The 26732-nt window shown below is 50.2% G+C and overlaps 1 protein-coding gene across 13 annotated transcripts in view; it reads left to right on the top strand.

Annotated features, from left to right (window-relative positions):
• LOC119963540 (electrogenic sodium bicarbonate cotransporter 1-like) overlaps positions 1–26732 on the top strand; it is a 296890-nt gene that overhangs the window by 89665 nt on the left and 180493 nt on the right. For 9 of the 13 annotated variants that reach the window (XR_005460119.1, XR_005460120.1, XM_038792824.1 and 6 more), the window contains exons 4-8: positions 2240–2372; positions 5437–5597; positions 7196–7375; positions 10547–10642; positions 19213–19289. Coding sequence is in view for 11 of the 13 variants with exons in the window: in XM_038792824.1 (XP_038648752.1) it covers positions 2240–2372; positions 5437–5597; positions 7196–7375; positions 10547–10642; positions 19213–19289 (647 nt within the window). In the remaining 2 variants the exon portion in view is untranslated. The remainder of the gene's footprint in view (positions 1–2239; positions 2373–5436; positions 5598–7195; positions 7376–10546; positions 10643–19212; positions 19290–26732) is intronic. The other 4 variants (XM_038792828.1, XM_038792826.1, XM_038792827.1 and 1 more) reach the window with 2 other exon arrangements.

The following is a 26732-nucleotide window of genomic DNA, read 5'->3' as shown; positions in this document are numbered from 1 at the left end:
GTATGAGAGGTAAATGACTTTTGCACTATGTTTATGGTTTCATGTATAATGTTTATTTTGTTGTTACTATACCAAAAATACCTCAATAAAATGTTTATTAAAAAAAGAGAGGCGAGGGCCACGACATCAGCCCCCTTCCCCTCCAGCATCTTCGGCTCTTCTGACACCCCAAAGATCCTCACCATAGGATCCGGCTTCATCTCAATCTGTACAACCTGTAGGTTCCCAAACATCGCTTCCCAAAAGCTCTCCAACTCCTCACACCCCCAGACATTTGGGCATGGTTCGCTGGCCCCCTCCCACACCTCTCACACCCATCCCCTCCACCTGGAAAAAACCCACTCGTCCGGGCCCGAGTCATGTGGACCCTGTGCACCATCTTACATTGTAAAGTCTCGTCCTTGCACAGGAGGAGGTTGAGTTCACTCGGCTCATTACTTCACTCCAAAATCCTCATCCTATCATTCTCCCCAACTCCCTCTCCCACTTCCATTTAATCCTTTTCACTCAGGCCCTGCTCCCCCAACCACCCAAATATATCCCCAATCCCACTATGACCCCCCCCCCCCCCCCCTCGTCTGGGAGCAACATTTTTTCCAAAAGTATATACTCCGGTACCTGAGGAAACGCAAAAAGTCCCACACCTGCCAATATCGAAACACAATCCCCCTTGATAGCTCAAACCTCACCCGTAGCTACTCTAATGCAGCAAACAGTCCCTCTGCAAACATGTCCCTGGCCTGCACAAACCCCTCCTCCCTCCATCTCCTAAACATCCCATCTATCCCGCCCCCCCCCCCACCTCCCCCAGCGTAAACCTATGATGATTCCCACACAGTGGAGTCATCACTGACATGTGACCCAGTTTAAAGTGCCTCCTCAGCTTGTTGCAAATATTTATGGACAATTCCTCATATACTCCCTCGGAGTGAGCGGCAGCGGGGCCGTCACCAGAGTCCTCAGGCTCGTACACTTGCAAGACTCCACCTCTAACCTGACCCAATCTGCCCCCGACCATTGTCTCACCTTCTGCACAGTCGCTGCCTAACAATAATGCACAGTAAGAAGTCTTACAACACCAGGTTAAAGTCCAACAGGTTTGTTTCAAACACGAGCTTTCGGAGCACGGCTCCTTCCAATTAGGCAGCTACAGCCCCCCTTCTCGCCTCGGCCTTTGCAACAGAGCCCTGTTCACCCTCGGCACCCTCCCGCCCACACAAATTCTGAGATTAATGCATCCACCTTCCGGAAAAAGGCCTTGGGGATGAAAATCTGGAGGAACTGAAACCCAAACAGGAGTCTTCACATAGGTGCCCCTTAACCTCCTCCAACAACCCAACAACCTCGTCACTCTATCACCATCTTGTACTCTAAAAAAAACTTGTATTTGTCAATTGATGCAATTTAGTAATATGTGATTAAAATGATTAATTATAGTTTGTGAAGTTAATAGTGAAGCCCAATGTTGTTGGATATTAGAGCAGAATGTAAATTTCTCGTCCTTTTTAACAATCGTGATTAGTGTCACAAGTAGGCTTACATTAACACTGCAATGAAGTTACTGTGAAAAGCCCCTAGTCGCCACACTCCGGCGCCTGTTCGGGTACACAGACGGAGAATTCAGAATGTCCAATTCACCTAACAAGCATGTCTTTCGGGACTTGTGAGAGGAAACCGGAGCACCCGTAGGAAACCCACGCAGACACGGGGAGAACGTGCAGACTCCGCACAGACAGTGACCCAAGCGGGATTCGAACCCGGGTTCCTGACACTGAGAAGCAACAATGCTACCCACTGTGTGCCATGTTTTGAAGTCAACCTCTCTCTCTTTCTGTAACCGTCTCCAGCACTACAACAATCCTGGCCTCCTGACAATCCCTTATTTCTATTGCTTGACCATTGGTGGTTTGATAGAACAATACAACACAGGAACAGGCCCTTCGGCCCTCCGAGCCTGTGTCGCTCATGAGGTTCATCTGTCTGGGCTCTAAGCTCTGATATTCCCTCCTTAAACCCCTCTATCTCCTCCTTCAAGATACTTAAAACCTAACTCTTTGATTGAGTTCTGGTCATTTGCCCTAAGTTTTCCTGATGTGGCTCGGTGTCAAATTCTTGTCAGGTTTTCCTTGGAAGGGCGTTGGACATGTTTTTAACTACATTAAAAGTGCCACATAAATGCACGTTGTCGTTGTGTGTGATTCATTCCACTGTGGTTAACAGCACATGTCTACCACTGCAGTTTCACCAGCGGCTGAGAGGATTCGCTTCATTCTGGGTGAAGATGACGAGACTCCGGCTCCTCAGCTCTTCACGGAACTGGACGAACTTTTGGCTGTTGATGGGCAAGAGATGGAGTGGAAGGAGACTGCCAGGTAGGGGAGAACATACTCGGAAAGAAAATTCCCAATTAAAATTAAAATGAAGAATTACATTTTTTATAGCATCTTTCATGATCTCAGAACACCCCCCCCCCCCCCCGCCCCCCCCCCCCCCCCCAACGCCAATGAAGTGCTTTTGAAGTGTAACCACTGTTGTAATAAAGAACAAAGAACAAAGAAAAGTACAGCACAGGAACAGGCCCTTCGGCCCTCCACACCTGTGCCGACCATGCTGCCCATCTAAACTAAAATCTTCTACACTTCCGGGGTCCGTATCCTTCTATTTCCATCCCACTCATGTATTTGTCAAGATGCCCCCCTTAAATGTCACTATCGTCCCTGCTTCCACCACCTCCTCCGGCAGTGAGTTCCAGGCACCCACTACCCTCTGTGTAAAAAACTTGCCTCGTACATCTCCTCTAAATCTTGCACCTCGCACCTTAAACCTATGCCCCTGAGTAATTGTCCCCTGTACCCTGGGAAAAACTCTCCAACTATCCACTCTGTCTATGTCCCTCATAATCTTGTGGACCTCTATCAGATCACCCCTCAACCTCCGTCGTTCCAGTGAGAACAAACCAAGTTTATTCAACCTCTCCTCATAGCTAATGCCCTCCATACCAGGCAACATCCTGGTAAATCTCTCTGCACCCTCTCCAAAGCCTTCACATCCTTCTGGTTGTGTGGCAACCAGAATTGAACACTATACTCCAAGTGTGGCCTAACTAAGGTTCTATACAGCTGCAACATGACTTGCCAATTTTTATACTCAATGCCCCGGCCAATGAAGGCAAGCATGCCGTATGCCTTCTTGACTATCTCCTCCACCCGTGTTGCCCCTTCCAGTGACCTGTGGACCTGTACACCTAGATCTCTCTGACTGTCAATACTCTTGAGGGTTCTACCATTCACTGTATATTCCCTACCTGCATTAGACCTTCCAAAATGCATTACCTCATATTTGTCCGGATTAAACTCCCATCTGCCATCTCTCCACCCAAGTCTCCAAACAATCTAAATCGTGTTGTATCCTCTGACAGTCCTCATCGCTATCCACAATTCCACCAACCTTTGTGTCGTCCGCAAACTTACTAATCAGACCAGTTACATTTTCCTCCAAATCATTCATATATACTACGAACAGCAAAGATCCCAGCACTGATCCCTGCGGAACACCACTAGTCACAGCCCTCCAATCACAAAAGCACCCTTCCATTTCTACTCTCTGCCTTCTATGACCTAGCCAGTTTTGTATCCAACTTGCCAGCTCACCTCTGATCCCGTGTGACTTCACCTTTTGTACCAGTCTGCCATGAGGGACCTTGTCAAAGGCCTTACTGAAGTCCATATAAACAACATCCACTGCCCTACCTGCATCAATCATCTTTGTGACCTCCTCGAAAAACGCTATCAACTTAGTGAGACACGACCTCCCCTTCACAAAACCGTGCTGCCTCTCACTAATACATCCATTTGCTTCCAAATGGGAGTAGATCCTGTCTCGGAGAATTCTCTCCAGTAATTTCCCTACCACTGACGTGAGGCTCACCGGCCTGTAGTTCCCTGGATTATCCTTGCTACCCTTCTTAAACAAAGGAGCAACATTGGCTATTCTCCAGTCCTTCGGAACATCACCTGAAGACAGTGAGGATCCAAAGATTTCCGTCAAGACCTCAGCAATTTCCTCTCTAGCCTCCTTCAGTATTCTGGGGTAGATCCCATCAGGCCCTGGGGACTTACCCACCTTAATATTTTTCAAGACGCCCAACACCTCTTCTTTTTGGATCTCAATGTGACCCAGGCTATCTACACACCCTTCTCCAGACTCAACATCCACCAATTCTTTGGTGAATACTGATGCGACGTATTCATTTAGTACCTCGCCCATTTCCTCTGGCTCCACACATAGATTCCCTCCCCTATCCTTCAGTGGGCCAACCCTTTCCCTGGCTACCCTCTTGCTTTTTATGTACGTGTAAAAAGCCTTGGGATTTTCCTTAACCCTATTTGCCAATTACTTTTCGTGACCCCTTTTATCCCTCCTGACTCCTTGCTTAAGTTCCTTCCTACTTTCCTTATATTCCACACAGGCTTCGTCTGTTCCCAGCCTTCTAGCCCTGACAATTGCCCTCCTTTTTCTTTTTGATGAGACCTACAATATCTCTCGTTAGAAAGCTGTAGGGAGTAGAGCAGGCAATTAGAGCATAGCAAGATCCCACAAACAGCAATGTGACCAATGACCCAATGAGATTGGGCAAATTTGATAGTTGAGTAATAAATATTGGCTACAGGTTCACCAGATGTCTGACATACATGGAAACCTATCAGATTCAGAGTTTAAGACTTCACAGTTCAAGTCATAAGGCCTCTCCCACCATCTGCAGGTGTGGAATCCACAGTGATTACATTTCAAAAAGTACTGCATTGGCTGTAACGTCGTTTCGGACATCCTGAGGTTGTGTAAGACGCTAATGCAAGTGATTTTATTATCATGTGGGATGGGCGGTTAACAACGTCCGCTTCTCAAGATTTTTAAAGAATTGTAAAAATCTCCTCAAAATGTTTGGCTGCTGAGGTAATGTAAACACTGATACACTGAACTACTCCTTCACTAGAATGGTTAAGAATCACAGAAGTATTATGGCACAGAAGGAGGCCATTTGGCCCATCGTGTCACAAAGCTGTAGTTCTCTCCGAATACTTGATGACAGAGTGGAAAATTACAACAATGTGCCTGTCGGTGAACTGGAGCTGGGGACCTGACTTGTGGTTTAATCTATTCACAAATAGAGTCTATTTTCTCACCAAAGAGTCTTTGAACTTGTGACTGAAACTAATAATAATAATAATACAGCAAAGTCTCCCGATAACTTGCTGGCCGATTCCTCCAGCAGAATGCAGTGAGTGGAGGAGAGTTACACTTTACAAATAATGTTGTGAATGAGTCCCAAGCAGGCATGAGCGGCAGGCGAATAATTCAATCATCTCTATTCACCCCAGGGTTTTGGCTTCACTATCTGCAGCTGTATGTTTAATGGCCTCTTTCCTCTTCCTGTAGGTGGATCAAATTTGAAGAGAAGGTTGAAGAGGGTGGGGAGCGATGGAGTAAGCCTCATGTGGCGACACTCTCCCTGCACAGTTTATTTGAACTGCGGACCTGCATAGAGAAGGGATTAGTCCTCTTGGATCTGGAAGCCTCCACTCTCCCTCAGATCACTGGTAAGTTTCTGTCTCTCATTCCCCTAACCCAGTGCCCTGGGGCATTTTGGAATCACTTTCACCAACAAATGAAAGTGAGGGGCAGGGGGAAAATAGCTGGTCACAGGAATAATTCGGGGGAAAATACATTGGTAATTCCTCTCTGCCCTGCTCAGCCAGCCTCAGGCATCATTCAGCACAAATGTTTCCTATAAAGACACAGCCCCTCTGGTCGCTGCTCCAGCCACGACCCAGCTCAGTTCCCTTTTGAAGGGATACAGAGAATCAGCAGCCAGCACACTGATCGGCAACATATTGCAGAGCAACTGGGCTATTCGTACCCCAGCATCAGCTTAAAACCTTCGAATATATATATAGAACATAGAACATAGAACAGTACAGCACAGAACAGGCCCTTCAGCCCTCGATGTTGTGCCGAGCAATGATCACCCTACTCAAGCCAACGTATCCATCCTATACCAGTAAACCTCCCCCCCAATTAACCTTATTTTTAGGACACTAAGGACAATTTAGCATGGCCAATCCACCTAACCCGCACATCTTTGGACTGTGGGAGGAAACCGGAGCACCCGGAGGAAACCCACGCACACACGGGGAGGACTGTGCAGACTCCGCACAGACAGTGACCCAGCCGGGAACTGAACCTGGGACCCTGGAGCTGTGAAGCATTTATGCTAACCACCATGCTACCGTGCTGCCCTTGGCAGCAAATGATTTGATCCCAGTGCAGAGATGCACATGTCAAGGGAATAGATCAGGATTCGGGTGTGAGGGACACCCTGGATACATAGCTTATCTATCAGTTGACAGCCATGACTCAACTCTTGCCCCTGAGTCGGAAGATCAAAGGTTCAAGCCCCGTTCTAGAGATTTAAGCTCAGGATGTAGCCTAAAGTTCTGAAAGGTGCAAGATCGATGGAATATGTACAAATTTAGGGGTGGTTACTGAGGGAGTGCTGCTCTGTTGGAGGTGCCGTCTTTTGGATGAAATGTTTTTCTTTTCTAAATTTAGAGTACCCAATTAATTTTTCCAATTAAGGGGCAATTTAGCGTGGCCAATCCACCCACCCTGCACATCTTTGGGTTGTGGGGGTAAGACCCACAAACACGGGGAGAATGCGCAAACTCCACACGGACAGTGACCCAGAGCTGGGATCGAACCTGGGACCTCGGCACCGTGAGGCAGCAATGCTAACCACTGCGCCACAGTGCTGCCGAAATGTTAGCCTAAGACTCCATCTGTCACCTCACGTTATATGGAGAAAAAAACCCCACAGCCACTATTTAGTAGAAGAGAGCAGGCCACCGAATTATCTCGTCATTTATCACATCGCGGTATGTGCGATCCTGCTGTCTGAGGGTGGGCCGCCATGTTTCCCCCATTACAACAGCGACTACACTTCAAAGAATACTTAATTGGCTGTAAATTGCTTTGAGATGTCCTGAAGATGGAAAAGGGGCTATAGAAATGCAGGCTCTTGTTCTATGTTCTACTCTATTGCTTGAAACATTTCGTTGTGACGCTAACGTAGCAAATTTCAGAATTTTGGGCGATTTCTTGCCCCCCCCAAATCATTGCCCCCTTTGTGTTTTGCCAGAGCTAATCATCGACAACCAGATTGCTAATGGACTGTTGAAGCCCGAGCTGAAGGAGAAAGTGACCTATGCCCTCTTGCGCAAGCACCGCCACCAGACCAAGAAATCCAACCTTCGCTCTCTGGCTGAAATCGGAAAGACGGTGTCAAGTGCAAGTAGGCTGTTTTCCGCCTCAGATAATGGTAATGCAGGTGCCAATTTGCTGCAGTCACCTCCCTTGTCTTACTCGTCAAACCCCCCCCCCCCCCCCCTCACCCCCCCCCCAGCCCCCCTCCAACATAGTACATCCCATCACTAACATCCTCCCTCACCGTCTAACATGTATGGGTTTCATACCACGGGAAGGAAAATCTACTCAAAAACCTGCCCCAAGTTGGCTGTTCATTGACGGGCAGGTTTCAGGTCCAGGATTTTCGGCACCATCCAATTGTCGTCAGCCCTCCCTGCCCACGGCACTGCTGTGTCCAAACACCTTTGGTCTTCCCAATGTGGGAGGAAATGCAGATCGTTGACGTGAGATGCAGTTTCCTTCACAGGGGCAAGAGGAGGTTATTCAGCAGCTCAAACCTGTTCTCTTAGATCATGGCTGCTATATTTTGACTCCATTTACCCAACTTGCTTCCATAATCCTGAATACCCTCAACCGACAAATATGTCGACCTCTGGTTTGAGCCTGCACGCACCCACAGCCTCACAGCTTTTTGGGGAGAAGATTCCAGATTACCATTATCCTTTGTGTGAAGCCTCTAATGAGGACAGAGAGAGGAAAGAATGTTTCACGCGTGAGACATTCCTCACAGAAGTGACTTGTGTGTTCATGGCCAGTGTTGAAGTGCCTTGGATGCCTGTAGCAGTTTACAATGGTCCTGTGGTTAGTAGGAAACCTCTGACTGATCCTCAGCTGTGGCCCTAAAACATGCTCCCAATGCCTCAGACCATCCATAATCACCATCCCGCTTGCCGCACCTTTCCGATAGCGCCAAGCAGTGGGAATTGGCTCGAATGTAATTTGTCACGACGGAGAGAGAGAGAAAAGAAGATGGAAAACCATTGTTGGAGAAACTTGTAAATCACAGCTGCTGATCATCAGGTAGATGTGGGAAATATGAAACCTTGTTGAATGACGTTGAGTTAATGACTTGGGTCATTTTTCGACTTAAAAATGCACCGTTTAGCATTTGACTCCATATCTCCGCTCAGTGAGCCCCCTTTGCAACCTTTTAAGATTAGATCTTTGCTACTGCTGCCCCAAGATAGATCCCCGGAGCTCCCGTTGGCCAGCTGACAAGAGATGCCTCTAACGTTACACTCGGAGAGTCGTCCCTTTCCTTCAGTTAATGGGTCTGTCTCTATACTATGACTTTTGAAACTGATTGACCTTTCAGATGGAGCACTGATTGACTGGCTTAATCCTCAGAATGAAGTTCATTGTCCCTTTCCCATAATGCATTCTACCCAATCTTGAATTGTTGAATCATAAGGCACAGAGGGAGGCCATTCAGCCCATCAAGCCTGTGCCAGCTCTGTGAAAGAACTTTTCATTCAGCCCACTCCCCCTTCTCCGTTTAAATTTAGATTACCCAATTATTGTTTTCCAATTAAGGGGCAATTTAGCGTGGCCAATCCACCTACCCTGCACATCTTTTGGGTTGTGGGGGCGAAACCCACGCAGGCACGGGGAGAATGTGCAAACTCCACACGGACAGTGACCCAGAGCCGGGATCGAACCTGGGACCTCAGCGCTGTGAGGCAGCTGTGCTAACCACTAGGCCACCGTGCTGCCCTTGGCTACGCTAAATTGCCCCTTCATTGGAAAAAATGAATTGGGCACTCTAAATTTATTTTTTTTACAAGTCTAACAATTGTACTTGAAGCATACATATTAAAATGATTTGAAACCTAAATTATACACAGGCTTTAAAAGCTTCAGAAACTGTAAAGCTACAATAATAGATATTTCCTTTGATTAATGTTTAAAATAACCTTCCATCCAGATGATCTGATACGATAGGGTATGTTCTTTTTCAATAATTTACTAAGGTCCTGATTGGTGATTGTTCACTGAGCTGGATGGAACTGTAGGGTGTAACAGAAATCTGCGTCAATTACAAAGCCAGTCAGTCACTACAACATCTTTGGGTATGATTACCATACATGAAAATCATTTGGAACGTTGGTGGTGGGGGTTGGTTGGATCTTGGTTTTTGCATGGGGGTAAACTTTGTGAGGCTCCGCCCCTGGGAGGTGGTCGGGCCTGCAGTCACAAATTGAAAAATTGGGGGGGGGGCCCTGGGGCAATGTTGCCAATTTGTGGCGTTCCATTGCTGGAATGAACGGCAAATCATCGATTTCCTTTCTCTCAATTCTCTGAACCATGCTCATCGAGTGAAGCTGTGTCCCAGAGCCTCCTCACAAACTTTACCCTATCGTTAAATCTTCTGAATGTAGATTGTTCTGATGCTGTGATTTATTTTTTTATTTTTTATACATTTATGAGTACCCAATTCATTTTTACAGTTAAGGGGCAATTTAACGTAACCAATCTACCTACCCTGCACATCTTTGGGCTGTGGGGGTGAAACCCACGCAGACACGGGGAGAATGTGCACACTCCACACGGACAGTGACCCAGAGGCGGGATCGAACCTGGGAACTCGGCGCAATGAGGCAGCAATGCTAACCACTGCGCCACCGTGCTGCCCTATGCTGTGAATTTTTAGATGTTTCTTTGTTAGATATCCTTCCTGTAATTTGGTGAGGTGAAGAGACAATACTAATCATGGAATATAATTCAGCAAAATGCAACCTAATTAACTGGAATAACTCCACTGGGTCTTAGTCTGTCTCAGTTGCAATCTAAACAACTTTATTCGATGATACGGATTTACACACTTGAGGATATGTGATTGATATTTTACGTCTTAATTCGTTTTGCAAGTTAAACTTTATTGACCAGGATTAAACTGATTGGTCGGAGTGGAGACTTCTGCTTTCTAAACCGTTCAGCGAACGGCAGATTCCTCCAAGTATTGGAAACAATTTGTGTACGCGAAATAAATAAATACATATTTAAAATATTGGAATAAATTTGCCTTTTAGCAGTAAAACCTATTCCCTGGTTGATAAACTTTGATGGGCATCATGAGGAAAGGTGTAAGTTGATACGCTGATTTTGTTTATGATTCCTCTAGTAATGTCCGAGGATGAGATTGCAGCTCTGCTATTTTCTCCTTTTCCTGTCCTCTTTATTTTTCTTGCTGTAAATCGAATTTCCTGCTGCTGCTGCTAGATTTTTCTTTCTCTCCCACCTTTTGCCTTGCTGCTCCATCTCGCTATCGACGGCCAACAATAAGCTTGCAGTCCACTCGAGAACTCTGTGCCTTGCCTGACATTCCGAAGCTCGGATCAGGACCTCCGGGCCCAGCAGAGCCAAAGCATGGCACTGCTCCGTAAGTCCAACACGTGCCAACGTGGTAATGCTAGTGGCGGTGGGGAGGGTAACAATGTGACCTAGCCTACACGGGAACTCTACCAAGCAATAATAATCCACAGCCATTTATGCTCCCAATGCGTAGACAGTGCTTATATTTCCTCAAATGTAGCAGATTAAGGAGTGATGTAACTGAGGTGTTTAAGACAATTGTAAGGAGTTGTTAGGGTGGACCGAGAGAAGATGCTTCCTCTGGTAGAGTGTCCTGAACAAGAGGGCAGGGTCTTAATATTAGAGCCAGGCATGGGGGAGAGGGAATCTGGAACCCTCTTCCCCACCAAGAAACTGCTCAGGCTGGAGGCCAATTCGGAGTTCAAAAAATGAGATTGATACATTTTTGCTGGATTTGGGATTAAGAGTTGGTAGATGGTGTTAAAATTCGGACCGGCCATGATCTAATGGAATGGCAGAACAGGTTCAAGAGGCTGAATGGCCTCCTCCTGTTCCAATGGGAAATATCCTAAAGAGATACTTTCACAATATCGGGTTGTTTTCGCTAGGTCCTATTTTTGGGCAACCAGGAACCTCTTGGCTCTGAGACTTGATCTAACAGGATGGGCAGGAAACTAGCAGGATTGGGTGAGACATCTGACAGCCACATGAAGCCTGCTATTGGGCAGGGTATAAACAATTTACCTGATTCCCAATGGGTTTCGTTTTGGTAAGTTTTCAACGTCAGCGTGAACCCACCCAGTGTTAACATTTCCGTGTTAATAACGGGCACAGCATCAACAGGAAACCACCCCTCCATCCTCCATCAACCACCGAAACTCGACCCCCTCAGCACCCACTCACTAACACCCACCAACCTCCCACACCCCCAAAACCCACCCACTACCTCCCCCTTCCACACCCCCAATACCCACCCACTACCTCCCCCTTCCACACCCCCAATACCCACCCGCTACCTCCCCCTCCCACACACCCAAAACCCACCCACTACCTCCCCCTTCCACACCCCCAATACCCACCCACTACCCCCAGGCCCCCAGCACCCACCCACTACCCCCTCCAATGCCTCCAACACCCACCCACTACCCCCTCCTCCCACACCCCCAACACCCACCCACTACCCCCTCCCACACCCCCAACACCCACCTACTACCCCCTCCTCCCACACCCCAACACCCACCTACTACCCCCTCCCACCCCCCCAAAACCCACCCACTACCTCCCCCTTCCACACCCCCAAAACCCACCCACTAACCCACCAGGCCCCCAGCACCCATCCACTACCTCCTCCAATGCCTCCAACGCCCACCCACTACCCCCTCCCACACCCCCAAAACCCACCCACTACCCCCTCCCACAACCCCAACACCCACCCACTACCCCCTCCCACACCCCCAACACCCACCCACTACCCCCTCCCACACCCCCAACACCCACCCACTACCCCCTCCCACACCCCAACCCCCACCCACTACCTCCCCCTCCCACACCCCCAACACCTACCCACTACCCCCTCCCACACCCCCAACACCCACCCACTACCCACTCCTCCCACACCCCAACCCCCACCCACTACCCCCCAGGCCCCCAACACCCACCCACTACCCCCTCCCACACCCCAACACCCACCCACTACCCCCCAGGCCCCCAACACCCACCCACTACCCCCTCCTCCCACACCCCCAACACCCACCCACTACCCCTCCTCCCACACCCCCAACACCCACCCACTACCCCCCACACACCAACTCCCACCCACTCCCCCTCCCACACCCCACCACCCACCCACTACCCCCTCCTCCCACACCCCAACACCCACCTACTACCCCCTCCTCCCACACCCCAACACCCACCCACTACCCCCTCCTCCCACACCCCCAACACCCACCCACTACCCCCTCCCACACCCCAAAACCCACCCACTACCTCCCCCTTCCACACGCCCAATACCCACCCACTAACCCACCAGGCCCCCAGCACCCACCCACTACCTCCTCCAATGCCTCCAACGCCCACCCACTACCCCCTCCTCCCACACCCCAACACCCACCCACTACCCCCTCCTCCCACACCCCCAACACCCACTCACTACCCCCTCCTCCCACAACCCCAACACCCACCCACTACCCCCTCCTCCCACAACCCCAACACCCACCTACTACCCCCTCCTCCCACACCCCAATACCCACCCACTAGCACCCTCCTCCCAAACCCACAACACTCACCTACTACCCCCTCATCTCACGCCCCAACACCCACCCACTATCCCCTTCCACGCCCTCAACACCCACCCACTACCCCCCTCCCACACCCCCAACACCTACCCACTACCCCCTCCACGTCCCCAACACCCACCAACAACCTCCCCCTCCCAAACCCCAACACCCACCTACTACCACCCACCAACATCCTACACTCCCAACACCCACCCACGACCAACCTCCTCCCACCCTCCTCCCACGCCCATCCACTACCACCCACCAACTGTCACACCTCCCCCTCAGCACCCTCTGCCCCCGACACCTGCCCTCCACCACCAGTTATGTTGGAACAGACATCCCATTCCCCCCACTTCCACTCTAGCCCCAACATTTACCTCCTGAAGTTCCCTGGTCTGAACTTGCTCTCTCCATCGCAATCTCTCAGTAGGCTTGCTGTCCAGCACCGTCCGCTGGTGCTAAACAAACTGACAAGCAAGGGAAGGGTTGGGTGGCAGAACCCATTCTGTCTCAATACAGGTGCAATGTACTGATCTGGAGAACAGGCTCCTCACACTGTGCAGATACAACACCGCCCTCAGTAATTTTAGTCCAGCCTTTCGTTTGAGGCCTGAATCTCTGTTATTAATCGGCCTTTTGCAATAAGGCAAACAGTTACTAGGGCTTGATGGGAGTCTGTCACAAGCATCTGTTGAAACACTACTCCCCAAAATGAGTGTAACTAGGGGCCCAAAACAAATAAACTGGGAGAAACTGCAGCAAATAAGATGGCATCTGTTGAGAAATGTGCAACACCACAAATCATCCACAATCCTACTGTCTTTCTGATGATTCTGAACAATTCTGTTTGATTGAAGTGTATGGGTTTAGAAGCCGGTGGGAAATTTAGCTGTGGATTGTTAAAGGCTAACATTTGGATTCACTCCATTGGGCTAACATTAGGCGATCGCACTATGTACCGATATTTCTTTCCTCAACGTTTGGTTCCTCTGCTTCACTGAGGGGTGAATGGAATTAGTAAAGTGTGTTCTGAATTACTCTCACTTACACCAGCAAAGGTGTCTTCTCTTTGGAATGATTTGGGGAATCTTACACTCAGGAATGGTCTTGTTGTCGGGCGGGTAACATCACTGTCCCTGAGCCAGCAACTCTAGGTTCGATTATCACCCCCAGCACTTACTGGCCAGGGGAAGGATCATTCAAGATGTGGCCAAGCAGGCTGACAATCAACAGAGTGAATCCCTCCAACATGGCAGTGGAGGGTGGTGAGAACAGAAGGGATTCCTGGTTTGTCATGCTTGGTGTGGAGTGGTGTCCCTCAATCTCTAACCACTTGTCTATCTCTAACAGTGTGAGACGCCCATGGTCTGATCTAGGCGATGGATAATTACAGAATTCAGATGGTTGTGGGTAGAAACAAAAGCATCAGGGTGCGATTCTCGGGTTTTGAGACTAAGTACCCTGGCCAGCGGAGAAACTGGAGTCATCCCCGTTGGAGCTAAGAGTGTCACCAGGGTGGGATTCTCTTCCCTTTTGTATGGTGACTTATTCATTGTGGGAGGCATGCTGGCTAGCCTGGACTGACTGATCTCGGGCACCATTTGTAACGGGCTCTCCAATCCCAGCGTCCAATGCACAAGGCCCCGTCCCCCTCAAAACAGAAAGTGTGACCCCCAGCTGACAGGGGGAGCACCCCCAATCCCTCAGCAAAGAGGGTGTCCTCGCCCCCGCACCATGGATATAACAGATCAGCCCTCCCCACACCATGAGCGTGGCCCTCCCCGCACAGTACCCACCTTCAGGATCAACCCCTTGGCATTTCCATCGGCCCCCTGGCAGTGACCGCCTGGCCTGGTGCGATGGACCCCGAGGGGGGTTCAAGGAGGTAAGTGCATTTCTCATGTCCCTCAATGGTCCTGGGGCTTGAGTGGGCTTGGTAGGCGGTCAGAGGCTGACCTCATGGCTGTCCCCACAGGATGGGAATCCAGAGCCTAGACTGTCCCTTGTAGCCCTGGGCAACTTGACAATCACCTTGGCATGGTCATATCGGGCAGCCCTCTGTCCCAGGTCTTCATCCTAATCTGTGAACTGTTCAAACTGTTCATTGACGTAGCCTTCTTACTTTGAGCTGCTCTGCCTGACAGCTGATGTGCAGACCAGACAGTTCAGTGAAGATACAAGCCAGGAAGACTCAATAACCTTTCCTTTAAATAGTTCTCGAAGGCTAGATGACCTACTCATTGAAGGGCTGGAGGCCGACTCCTCGAGGGGCTGGAGGCTGAATCCTCGAAGGGCTGGAGGCTGAATCCTCGAAGGGCTGGAGGCTGAATCTTCGAAGGGCTGGAGGCTGAATCTTCGAAGGGCTGGAGGCTGAATCCTCGAAGAGCTGGATGGCCTACTCCTCAAAGGGCTGGATTTCCTATTCCTCCTCCTAATTCACAGATTCATATGTTCCAACCAGTATTTATCCCCTAATCGACATCACTGAAGATGATCTGGTTGATGTGGATATTTGTGGACCTTACTGAGGCTGCCCTGTTTCCCAAGTTACAACATTGACTGCACGTCAAAGATGAAGATTAATTTGCTGTAAAGCGTTTTGGGTTGTCCACGAGCTTGCGAAATACGCTGTTGAATTGAAGTTCTTTCTTTAATTAACGTCCTTGTGCAATGTACAGTTTTTGGAAATGCGACTTGTAAGGAGAATTTACTTCCCAAGGAAGCTGTGAAAGAGTTTCCTTGCACTAGGATTAACAGCCAGTGCTATATGACAGATAGCACGACCCGCTTTAATCAAACCGCCCTGACCTCTTTACCAACTCCTCCAAGGCAGTTGTAGGGGGTATTGGCAACATGCGCCAATCTGCAGTCCATATTAAAGCAAACATATTCTCACTGTGGATCCTATAGCAGTTGGGTCAAGCCCTGGGCTTCACTTCAGTTGCAGATTCCTCTCCAAATCCAAGGCACCACTAACCATTGAGCCATAGAGCCATAGAGGTCTACAGCATAGAAAAGACCCTTCAGCCCATCAAGTCTGCGCCAGTCAAAAACAAACATCGAACTATTCTAATCCTATTTTCCAGGACTTGGTCCATAGCCCTGTCTGCCCTGGGATCACAAATACAGATCTAAATACTCCTTAAATGTTCAGGCAGCGAGTTCCAGACTCCCACCACCCTCTGGGTGAAAAGGTTTTTCCTCACATCCTCTCTAAACCTCCTGGCCTTTACCGTAAATCTCTGCCCCTGATCATTGATCCCTCCACCAAGGGGAAAAGTTTCTCCCTGTCTACTCTATCTATGCCCCTCATAATTTTATCCATCTCAATCCTGTCCCCCCTCAGTCTCCTCTGCTCCAAGGAAAACAATCCCAGTCTATCCAATCTCTCTTCATAGCTAAAACTCTCCAGCCCAGGCACCATCTGGTAAATCCCCTCTGCACCCTTTCCAGTGGCTATCACATCCCTCCTATAATGTGGATTCCAGAACTGCACACAATACTCTAGCTGTGGCCTAACCAACATTTTATACAGTTCCAGCATAACCTCCCTGTTCTTAAACTCTATGCCTCGGCTAATAAAGGCAAGTATACCATCTGCCTTCTTAACCATTGCATCCACCTTAAGGGACGGGAGTACATACACACCAAGCTCCCTCTGATCCTCGGTGCTTCCCAGGGTCCTTCCGTTTATCCTGTATTCCCTTTGCCTTGTTTGTCCTGCCCAACTGCATCACCTCACACTTATCCCGATTGAATTCCATTTGCCACTGATCAGCCCATCTGACCAGCCCGTCTATATCCTCCAGTAATCTCAGGCTATCCTCCTCACTGTTCTTGTATTATCCGCGAATTTACCAATCAACTCTCTTACATTCATGTCTAAATCATTTATATAAACCACAAACAGCACGGACCCAACACTGATCCCTCTGTGTCCCCACTGGACACAGGCTTCCAGTCAGAAAAACATCCCTCGACCATCCGCCTCTGCTTCCTGTCACTCAGCCAATTCTGGATCCAATTTGCCAAATTTCCTTGGATCCCACGGGCTCTTCCCTTCGCTATCGGTCTCCTGTGTGGGAATTTATCAACAGCCTTGCTGACGTCCAATTAGTCTACGTCAAATGCATTTCCCTCATCTACACACGTGGAATTCAATCCAGTTGGCCAGACATAGCCTCCCCTTAACAAAACCATGCTGACTGTTCCGGATTAATCCCGGACTCTCCAAATACAGATTAATTCTGTCTCTCAGAATTACTTCCCCAACACTGAGGTTAGACTGACTGACCTGTAGGTTCCTGCTACTCAATCTCAGCAAACCACTGATAAACCAGTGGCGTCATTTTCCCTCGGGGCCCACTATGCATCTCTGTTATGCTTTCCTCCCTTCTTGAATAATGGTACCACATGGACTATCCTCCAGTCCTCCGGCACCTCTCCTGTGGTCAAAGAGGAGTTGGGAATTGTTGCCAGCGTCCCTGCTATTTCCATCCTTGTTCGCTCAGCAGCCTGGGATACATTTCATCTGGCCCAGGGAGATTTATCTACTTTTAAGCCTGCCAGACCACTCAGAACCTCCTCTCTGTCTATTTTAATTTCTATAATTTTATTACAGTCCTTCTCCCTGATTTCTATATCTACGGGCGCGATTCTCCGCCCCCCACGACGGGTCGGAGAATAGCGAGAGGGCCTTCCCGACATTTTTCCCGACCTCCCGCTATTCTCCCCCCCCCCCCCACGGCCGCCCCACGACACAAATCGCTGCTCGCCGTTTTTTACGGCGAGCAGCGATTCTCCCCTAGCCGATGGGCCGATTTCCCAGGCCTTTACGGCCGTTTTCACGAACTCCAACACACCTGCTCTCACAGTTCGTGAAAACGGCCGCAAAGTGCCGTTCTGGAGAACCATGCCACCGATTGGCACGGCCGCACCACGGCCGTGCCAAGGGTGGCATGGGCCCGCGATCGGTGGCCACCGATCGCGGGCAGCGGGTCCGAACCCCGCGCACTCTTTGTTCCTCCGCCGCCCCGCTGGATCAGTCCGCGGGGCGGCTGAGGGGCATAACGGCCCGCGCATGCGCGGGTTTCACGCATATGCGTGATGACGTCATCCGCGCATGCGCGGATTGGAGCCGTCCAATCCGCGCATGCGCGGCTGACGTCATAATTTGTGTCAGCCGCCGTTAACCTTGGCGCGCGGGCTTAACGAAGTTCGCTAAGCCTGCGATGCCGAGGTTCACGGGGCCCCGCTGCTAGCCCCGACCGGGGAGCAGAATCGGGTCCCGGGAGGGGGCGCGGAGGCTGCCGTGAAACACGGCCAGTTTCACGGCAGCCTTCACGACTCTCCGCATTTGCGGTGAATCGCGCCCCACATCTTCCCCCTCGTGAGTGAACACCAACACAAAGTATTAATTTAGAACCCTACCTTTGTCCTCCAGGCTCCACACACAAATTACCACTGTGATCCTTAATGGGCAATACTCTTTCCCTAGTTATCCTTTTACCCTTAATGTACTTGGAAAACAAGTTCCCTTTTGCACATTCTATACTCCTCTAGGGTTTCTGCTGGTTTGGGCCCTCAATCTCTGCTATAAGCCTCCCCTTTTTTCTCCTCATCTAAGGCTGGATATCCCTCCATATCCAGGGTTCACTGGATTTGTTGGTCTCACGTTTTTTCTTTTCTGGAATATATTGGTCCTGCATTCTCCCCCATTCCCATTGTCTTCCGGAGTTGCATAGTGGGCCACGAGGGCAAATGACGCCACTGCTTTGGCAGTGGTTTGCTGAGATCCAGTAGCTGGATTCTCTGTTGAGGAGTAATTCACTCCAGCTTGTCTCTGAAAACCTTGGGCTTCTTACCTTCCTGCAACGTCTGCTTCACGGCATTGCTTTTGGCCACAAGCTCAAAACAAGTAAGACCCCATTTAGCTGCCGAGGTCCTTAAAAAACGGCAGCAGTCCTTAATCTTCCCAAATCCCATACAGCAAGCAACCAATCAAAGTGACGTTCATGTTGCTCACTCCATTAAGGTAAGGTTGAGACAGAAAATGGTGTAGTTCCCTCACTGACACCTCCAATTTGTCTATGCTTCATCCATAAAGGCTACAACCCACTCCAAACCTATATCCTGCAGCAGGCCGAATTGTGGAAAAGGTTACTGTATATTGCAACATGCAACCGAAAAATAAACAAGAGTAGCCAGTTTTTATAAGCGGTCAGTTCTTTTTTACACTCTCTCAGAATCTATTCTTCTCACTGTCTACTTTCTGTTTCCATTCTCAGCTGAGTTTTCGGTTCCTGTGGATAACGATGAATGTCCTGTTTTAATTCCTGCCACTGGTTTTCCCTTTCAGGCAGCCCAGGATTACCCCATCGCAACCTGACTACGGGAAGCATGAACGATATCTCAGACAAACCGGACAAGGATCAGGTGATTCTCGGTGATGACTTTGATTGTGTCAAAATATGTCACTGACTCACAAAGGACTCCTCATGTTCTGTTGTCAGATAGACAAGGAGGATTTGAGAAGGGACTGAAAGATTAGGAAGATTTCACAAGGAACGGAATCCGTAGGAAAATCAAAAAAGTCAACCCTGGCTATTTGGTATTTTTACATCTAAGTAACTTGCCACCATTGGGTTGGGTAGATCATTGGGTTTGGGTAGATCATTGGGTTGGGTAGATCATTGGGTTGGGTAGATCATTGGGTTGGGTAGATCATTGGGTTTGGGTAGATCATTGGGTTGGGTAGATCATTGGGTTGGGCAGATCATTGGGTTGGGTAGATCATTATGTTGGGTCGATCATTGGGTTGGGTAGATCATTGGGTTGGGTAGATCATGGGGTTGGGTAGATCATTGGGTTGGGTAGATCATTGGGTTGGTTAGATCATTGGGTTGGGTAGATCATTGGGTTGTGTAGATCATTGTGTTGGGTCGATCATTGGGTTGGGTCGATCATTGGGTTGGGTAGATCATTGGGTTGGGTAGATCATTGGGTTGGGTAGATCATTGGGTTTGGTAGAACATTGGGTTGGTTAGATCATTGGGTTGGGCAGATCATTGGGTTGGGTAGAACATTGGGTTGGTTAGATCATTGGGTTGGGCAGATCATTGGGTTGGGTAGATCATTGGGTTGGGTAGAACATTGGGTTGGTTAGATCATTGGGTTGGGCAGATCATTGGGTTGGGTACATCATTGGGTTGGGTAGATCATTGGATTGGGCAGATCATTGGGTTGGGTAGATCATTGGGTTTGGGTCGATCACTGGGTTGGATCGATCATTGGGTTGGGTAGCTCATTGGGTTGGGTAGATCACCGGGTTGGGTAGATCACCAGGTTGGGGAGATCATTGGGTTTGGGTAGATCATTGGGTTGGGTAGTTTATTGGATTGGGTAGATCCTTGGGTTGCGCAGATCATTGGGTTGGGTAGGTCATTGGGTTGGGCAGATAATTGGGTTGGGTAGATCATTGGGTTGGGTAGATCATTGGGTTGGGTAGTTTATTGGGTTGGGTAGATCATTCGGTTTGGGTAGATCATTGGGTTGGGTAGATTATTGGACTGCGTAGATCATTGGGTTGGGCAGATCATTGAGTTGGGTAGTTTATTGGATTGGGCAGATCATTGGGTTGGGTAGTTTATTGGACTGCGTAGATCATTGGGTTGGGCAGATCATTGGGTCGGGTAGAACATTGGGTTGGGTAGTTTATTGGGTTGGGTAGATCATTGGGTTGGGTCGATCACTGGGTTGGGTCGATCACTGGGTTGGCTAGATAATTGGGTTGGGTAGATCATTGGGTTTGGGTAGGTCATTGGGTTGGGTACATCATTGGGTTGGGTAGATCATTGGGTAGGGTAGATCATTGGGTTGGGTAGAACATTGGGTTGGCTAGATCATTCATGGAGCTTCTTTTTATTCCTGATTTATTGAGAGGATTACTGGCAAAGCCAGTCTTCATTGCCCACACACAATTGCCCTTGAGCGGCCTACTTGAACCGCTGCAGTACCCTAACCCCTGCTCATACCACTCCCTATCTGTGTAATCACCCTGCTCACACCCCTCCCTATCTGTGTAATCACCCTGCTCACACTCCTCCCTACCTGTGTAATCACCCTGCTCACACCCTCCCTATCTGTGCAATCACCCTGCTCACACCCTCCCTATCTGTGTAATCTCCTCCCTGCTCACACCCTCTCTATCTGTGTAATCTCCCTGCTCACACCCCTCCCTATCTGTGTAATCTCCCTGCTCACACACCTCCCTATCTGTGTAATCTCCTCCCTGCTCACACCCTCCCTATCTGTGTAATCTCCCAGCTCACACCCTCCCTATCTGTGTAATCTCCCTGCCACACTTTCCCTATCTGTGTAATCTCCATGCTCACACCCTCCCTATCTGTGTAATCACCCTGCTCACACCCTCCCTATCTGTGTAATCTCCCTGCTCACACCCTCCCTATCTGTGTAATCTCCCTGCTCACAACCTCCCTATCTGTGTAATCTCCCTGCTCACACCCTCCCTATCTGTGTAATCTCCCTGCTCACACCCTCCCTATCTGTGTAATCACCCTGCTCACACCCTCCCTATCTGTGTAATCTCCCTGCTCACACCCTCCCTATCTGTGTAATCACCCTGCTCACAACCCTCCCTATCTGTGTCACCTCCCTGATCACACTCCTCCCTATCTGTGTAATCTCCCTGCTCACACCCTCCCTATCTGTGTAATCACATCCCTGCTCACACCCTCCCTATCTGTGTAATCTCCCTGCTCACACCCTCCCTATCTGTGTAATCACCCTGATCACACCCCTCCCTATCTGTGTAATCAACCTGCTCACACCCCTCCCTATCTGTGTAATCTCCTCCCTGCTCACACCCCTCCCTATCTGTGTAATCTCCCTGCTCACACCCTCCCTCTCTGTGTAATCTCCCTGCTCACACCCTCCCTATCTGTGTAATCACTCTGCTCACACCCCTCCCTATCTGTGTAATCACCTCCCTGCTCACACCCCCCCTATCTGTGTAATCTCCCTGCTCACACCCTTCCTATCTGTGTAATCTCCCTGCTCACACCCTCCCTATCTGTGTAATACCCCTGCTCACACCCCTCCCTATCTGTGTAATACACCTGCTCACACCCCTCCCTATCTGTGTAATCTCCCTGCTCACACCCTCCCTATCTGTGTAATCTCCCTGCTCACACCCTCCCTATCTGTGTAATCACCCTGCTCACACCCTCCCTATCTGTGTAATCTCCCTGCTCACACCCTCCCTATCTGTGTAATCACCCTGCTCACACCCTCCCTATCTGTGTAATCTCCCTGCTCACACCCCTCCCTATCTGTGTAATCACCCTGCTCACACCCCTCCCTATCTGTGTAATCACCCTGCTCACACCCCTCCCTATCTGTGTAATCACCCTGCTCACACCCTCCCTATCTGTGTAATCACCCTGCTCACACCCTCCCTATCTGTGTAATCACCCTGCTCACACCCTCCCTATCTGTGTAATCACCCTGCTCACACCCCTCCCTATCTGTGTAATCACCCTGCTCACACCCTCCCTATCTGTGTAATCACCCTGCTCACACCCCTCCCTATCTGTGTAATCTCCCTGCTCACACCCTCCCTATCTGTGTAATCACCCTGCTCACACCCTCCCTATCTGTGTAATCACCCTGCTCACACCCTCCCTATCTGTGTAATCTCCCTGCTCACAGCCCTCCCTATCTGTGTAATCTCCCTGCTCACACCCTCCCTATCTGTGTAATCTCCTCCCTGCTCACACGCTCCCTATCTGTGTAATCTCCCTGCTCACACCCTCCCTATCTGTGTAATCTCCTCCCTGCTCACACCCTCCCTATCTGTGTAACCACCTCCCTGCTCCACCCTCCCTATCTGTGTAATCTCCCTGCTCACACCCTCCCTATCTGTGTAATCTCCTCCCTGCTCACACTCTCCCTATCTGTGTAACCACCTCCCTGCTCCACCCCTCCCTATCTGTGTAATCTCCCTGCTCACACCCCTCCCTATCTGTGTAATCCCCTCCCTGCTCACACCCCTCCCTATCTGTGTCACCTCCCTGCTCACACCCTCCCTATCTGTGTAATCTCCCTGCTCACACCCTCCCTATCTGTGTAATCTCCGTGCTCACACCCTCCCTATCTGTGTAATCTCCTCCCTGCTCACACCCCTCCCTATCTGTGTAATCTCCCTGCTCACACCCCTCCCTATCTGTGTAATCTCCCTGCTCACACCCCTCCCTATCTGTGTAATCTCCCTGCTCACACCCTCCCTATCTGTGTAATCTACCCCTGCTCACACCCCTCACTATCTGTGTAATCTCTCCCTGCTCACACCCTCCCTATCTGTGTAATCACCCTGCTCACACCCTCCCTATCTGTGTATCTCCCCTGCTCACACCCTCCCTATCTGTGTAATCTCCCTGCTCACACCCTCCCTATCTGTGTAATCTCCCTGCTCACACGCCTCCCTATCTGTGTAATCTCCCTGCTCACACCCTCCCTATCTGTGTAATCCTCCCTGCTCACACCCTCCCTATCTGTGTAATCTCCCTGCTCACACCCTCCCTATCTGTGTAATCTCCCTGCTCACACCCTCCCTATCTGTGTAATCTCCCTGCTCACACCCTCCCTATCTGTGTAATCTCCCTGCTCACACGCCTCCCTATCTGTGTAATCACCCTGCTCACACCCTCCCTATCTGTGTAATCTCCCTGCTCACACCCTCCCTATCTGTGTAATCTCCCTGCTCACACCCTCCCTATCTGTGTAATCTCCCTGCTCACACCCTCCCTATCTGTGAAATCTCCCTGCTCACACCCCTCCCTATCTGTGTAATCTCCCTGCTCACACCCCTCCCTATCTGTGTAATCTCCCTGCTCACACCCCTCCCTATCTGTGTAATCACCCTGCTCACACCCTCCCTATCTGTGTAATCTCCCTGCTCACACCCTCCCTATCTGTGAAATCTCCCTGCTCACACGCTCCCTATCTGTGTAATCACCCTGCTCACACCCTCCCTATCTGTGAAATCTCCCTGCTCACACGCTCCCTATCTGTGTAATCTCCCTGCTCACACCCTCCCTATCTGTGTAATCTCCCTGCTCACACCCCTCCCTATCTGTGTCACCTCCCTGCTCACACCCTCCCTATCTGTGTAATCTCCCTGCTCACACCCTCCCTATCTGTGTAATCTCCCTGCTCACACCCTCCCTATCTGTGTAATCTCCCTGCTCACACCCTCACTATCTGTGTAATCTCCTCCCTGCTCACACCCTCACTATCTGTGTAATCTCCCTGCTCACACCCTCCCTATCTGTGTAATCTCCCTGCTCACACCCTCACTATCTGTGTAATCTCCCTGCTCACACCCTCCCTATCTGTGTAATCTCCTCCCTGCTCACACCCTCCCTATCTGTGTAATCTCCCTGCTCACACCCTCCCTATCTGTGTAATCTCCCTGCTCACACCCTCACTATCTGTGTAATCTCCTCCCTGCTCACACCCTCCCTATCTGTGTAATCTCCCTGCTCACACCCTCCCTATCTGTGTAATCTCCCTGCTCACACCCTCCCTATCTGTGTAATCACCCTGCTCACACCCTCCCTATCTGTGTAATCACCCTGCTCACACCCCTCCCTATCTGTGTAATCACCCTGCTCACACCCTCCCTATCTGTGTAATCTCCCTGCTCACACCCTCCCTATCTGTGTAATCTCCCTGCTCACACCCTCCCTATCTGTGTAATCTCCCTGCTCACACCCTCCCTATCTGTGTAATCACCCTGCTCACACCCTCCCTATCTGTGTAATCTCCCTGCTCACACCCTCCCTATCTGTGTAATCACCCTGCTCACACCCTCCCTATCTGTGTAACCTCCCTGCTCACACCCTCCCTATCTGTGTAATCACTCTGCTCACACCCCGCCCTATCTGTGTAATCTCCCTGCTCACACCCTCCCTATCTGTGTAATCTCCCTGCTCACACCCTCCCTATCTGTGTAATCTCCCTGCTCACACCCTCCCTATCTGTTTAATCTCCTCCCTGCTCACACCCCGCCCTATCTGTGTTATCACCCTGCTCACACCCTCCCTATCTGTGTAATCACCCTGCTCACACCCTCCCTATCTGTGTAATCTCCCTGCTCACACCCCTCCCTATCTGTGTTATCACCCTGCTCACACCCTCCCTATCTGTGTAATCTCCCCTGCTCACACCCCTCCCTATCTGTGTAATCACCCTGCTCACACCCCTCCCTATCTGTGTAATCACCCTGCTCACACCCCTCCCTATCTGTGTAATCTCCCTGCTCACCCCCTCCCTATCTGTGTAATCTCCTCCCTGCTCACACCCTCCCTATCTGTGTAATCACCCTGCTCACACCCCTCCCTATCTGTGCAATCACCCTGCTCACACCCTCCCTATCTGTGTAATCACCCTGCTCACACCCTCCCTATCTGTGTAATCACCCTGCTCACACCCCTCCCTATCTGTGTAATCACCTGCTCACACCCTCCCTATCTGTGTAATCTCCCTGCTCACAACCCTCCTATCTGTGTAATCTCCCCTGCTTCACACCCTCCCCTATCTGTGTAATCTCCCCTGCTCACACCCCTCCCTATCTGTGTTAATCTCCCTGCTCACACCCCTCCCTATCTGTGTTAATCACCCTGCTCACACCCTCCCTATCTGTGTAATCACTCCCTGCTCACACCCTCCCTATCTGTGTAATCTCCCCTGCTCACACCCTCCCTATCTGTGTAACTCCCTGCTCACACCCTCCCTATCTGTGTAACTCTCCCTGCTCACACCCCTCCCTATCTGTGTAATCACCCCTGCTCACACCCTCCCTATCTGTGTAATCACCTCCCTGCTCACACCCTCCCTATCTGTGTAATCTCCCTGCTCACACCCCTCCCTATCTGTGTAATCACCTCCATGCTCCCACCCCTCCCTATCTGTGTAATCACCCTGCTCACACCCCTCCCTATCTGTGTAATCTCCCTGCTCACACCCCTCCCTATCTGTGTAATCTCCCCTGCTCACACCCCTCCCTATCTGTGTAATCTCCCTGCTCACACCCCTCCCTATCTGTGTAATCACCCTGCTCACACCCTCCCTATCTGTGTAATCTCCCTGCTCACACCCTCCCTATCTGTGTAATCTCCCTGCTCACACCCCTCCCTATCTGTGTAATCACCCTGCTCACACCCTCCCTATCTGTGTAATCTCCCTGCTCACACCCTCCCTATCTGTGTAATCTCCCTGCTCACACCCCTCCCTATCTGTGTAATCTCCCTGCTCACACCCTCCCTATCTGTGTAATCTCCCTGCTCACACCCCTCCCTATCTGTGTATCTCCCTGCTCCACCCCCTCCCTATCTGTGTAATCTCCCTGCTCACAACCCTCCCTATCTGGTGTAAATCTCCCTGCTCACACCCCTCCCTATCTGTGTAATCACCCTGCTCACACCCTCCCTATCTGTGTAATCTCCCTGCTCACACCCCTCCCTATCTGTGTAATCACCCTGCTCACACCCTCCCTATCTGTGTAATCTCCCCTGCTCACACCCTCCCTATCTGTGTAATCTCCCTGCTCACACCCCTCCCTATCTGTGTAATCACCCTGCTCACACCCTCCCTATCTGTGTAATCTCCCTGCTCACACCCTCCCTATCTGTGTAATCTCCTCCCTGCTCACACCCTCCCTATCTGTGTAATCTCCCTGCTCACACCCTCCCTATCTGTGTAATCTCCCTGCTCACACCCTCCCTATCTGTGTAATCTCCCTGCTCACACCCTCCCTATCTGTGTAATCTCCCTGCTCACACCCTCCCTATCTGTGTA

The sequence above is a fragment of the Scyliorhinus canicula genome, chromosome 3, assembly GCF_902713615.1.
Source record: "Scyliorhinus canicula chromosome 3, sScyCan1.1, whole genome shotgun sequence".
NCBI lineage: Eukaryota > Metazoa > Chordata > Chondrichthyes > Carcharhiniformes > Scyliorhinidae > Scyliorhinus > Scyliorhinus canicula.
This window is presented reverse-complemented; position numbering and strand designations above follow the sequence as displayed.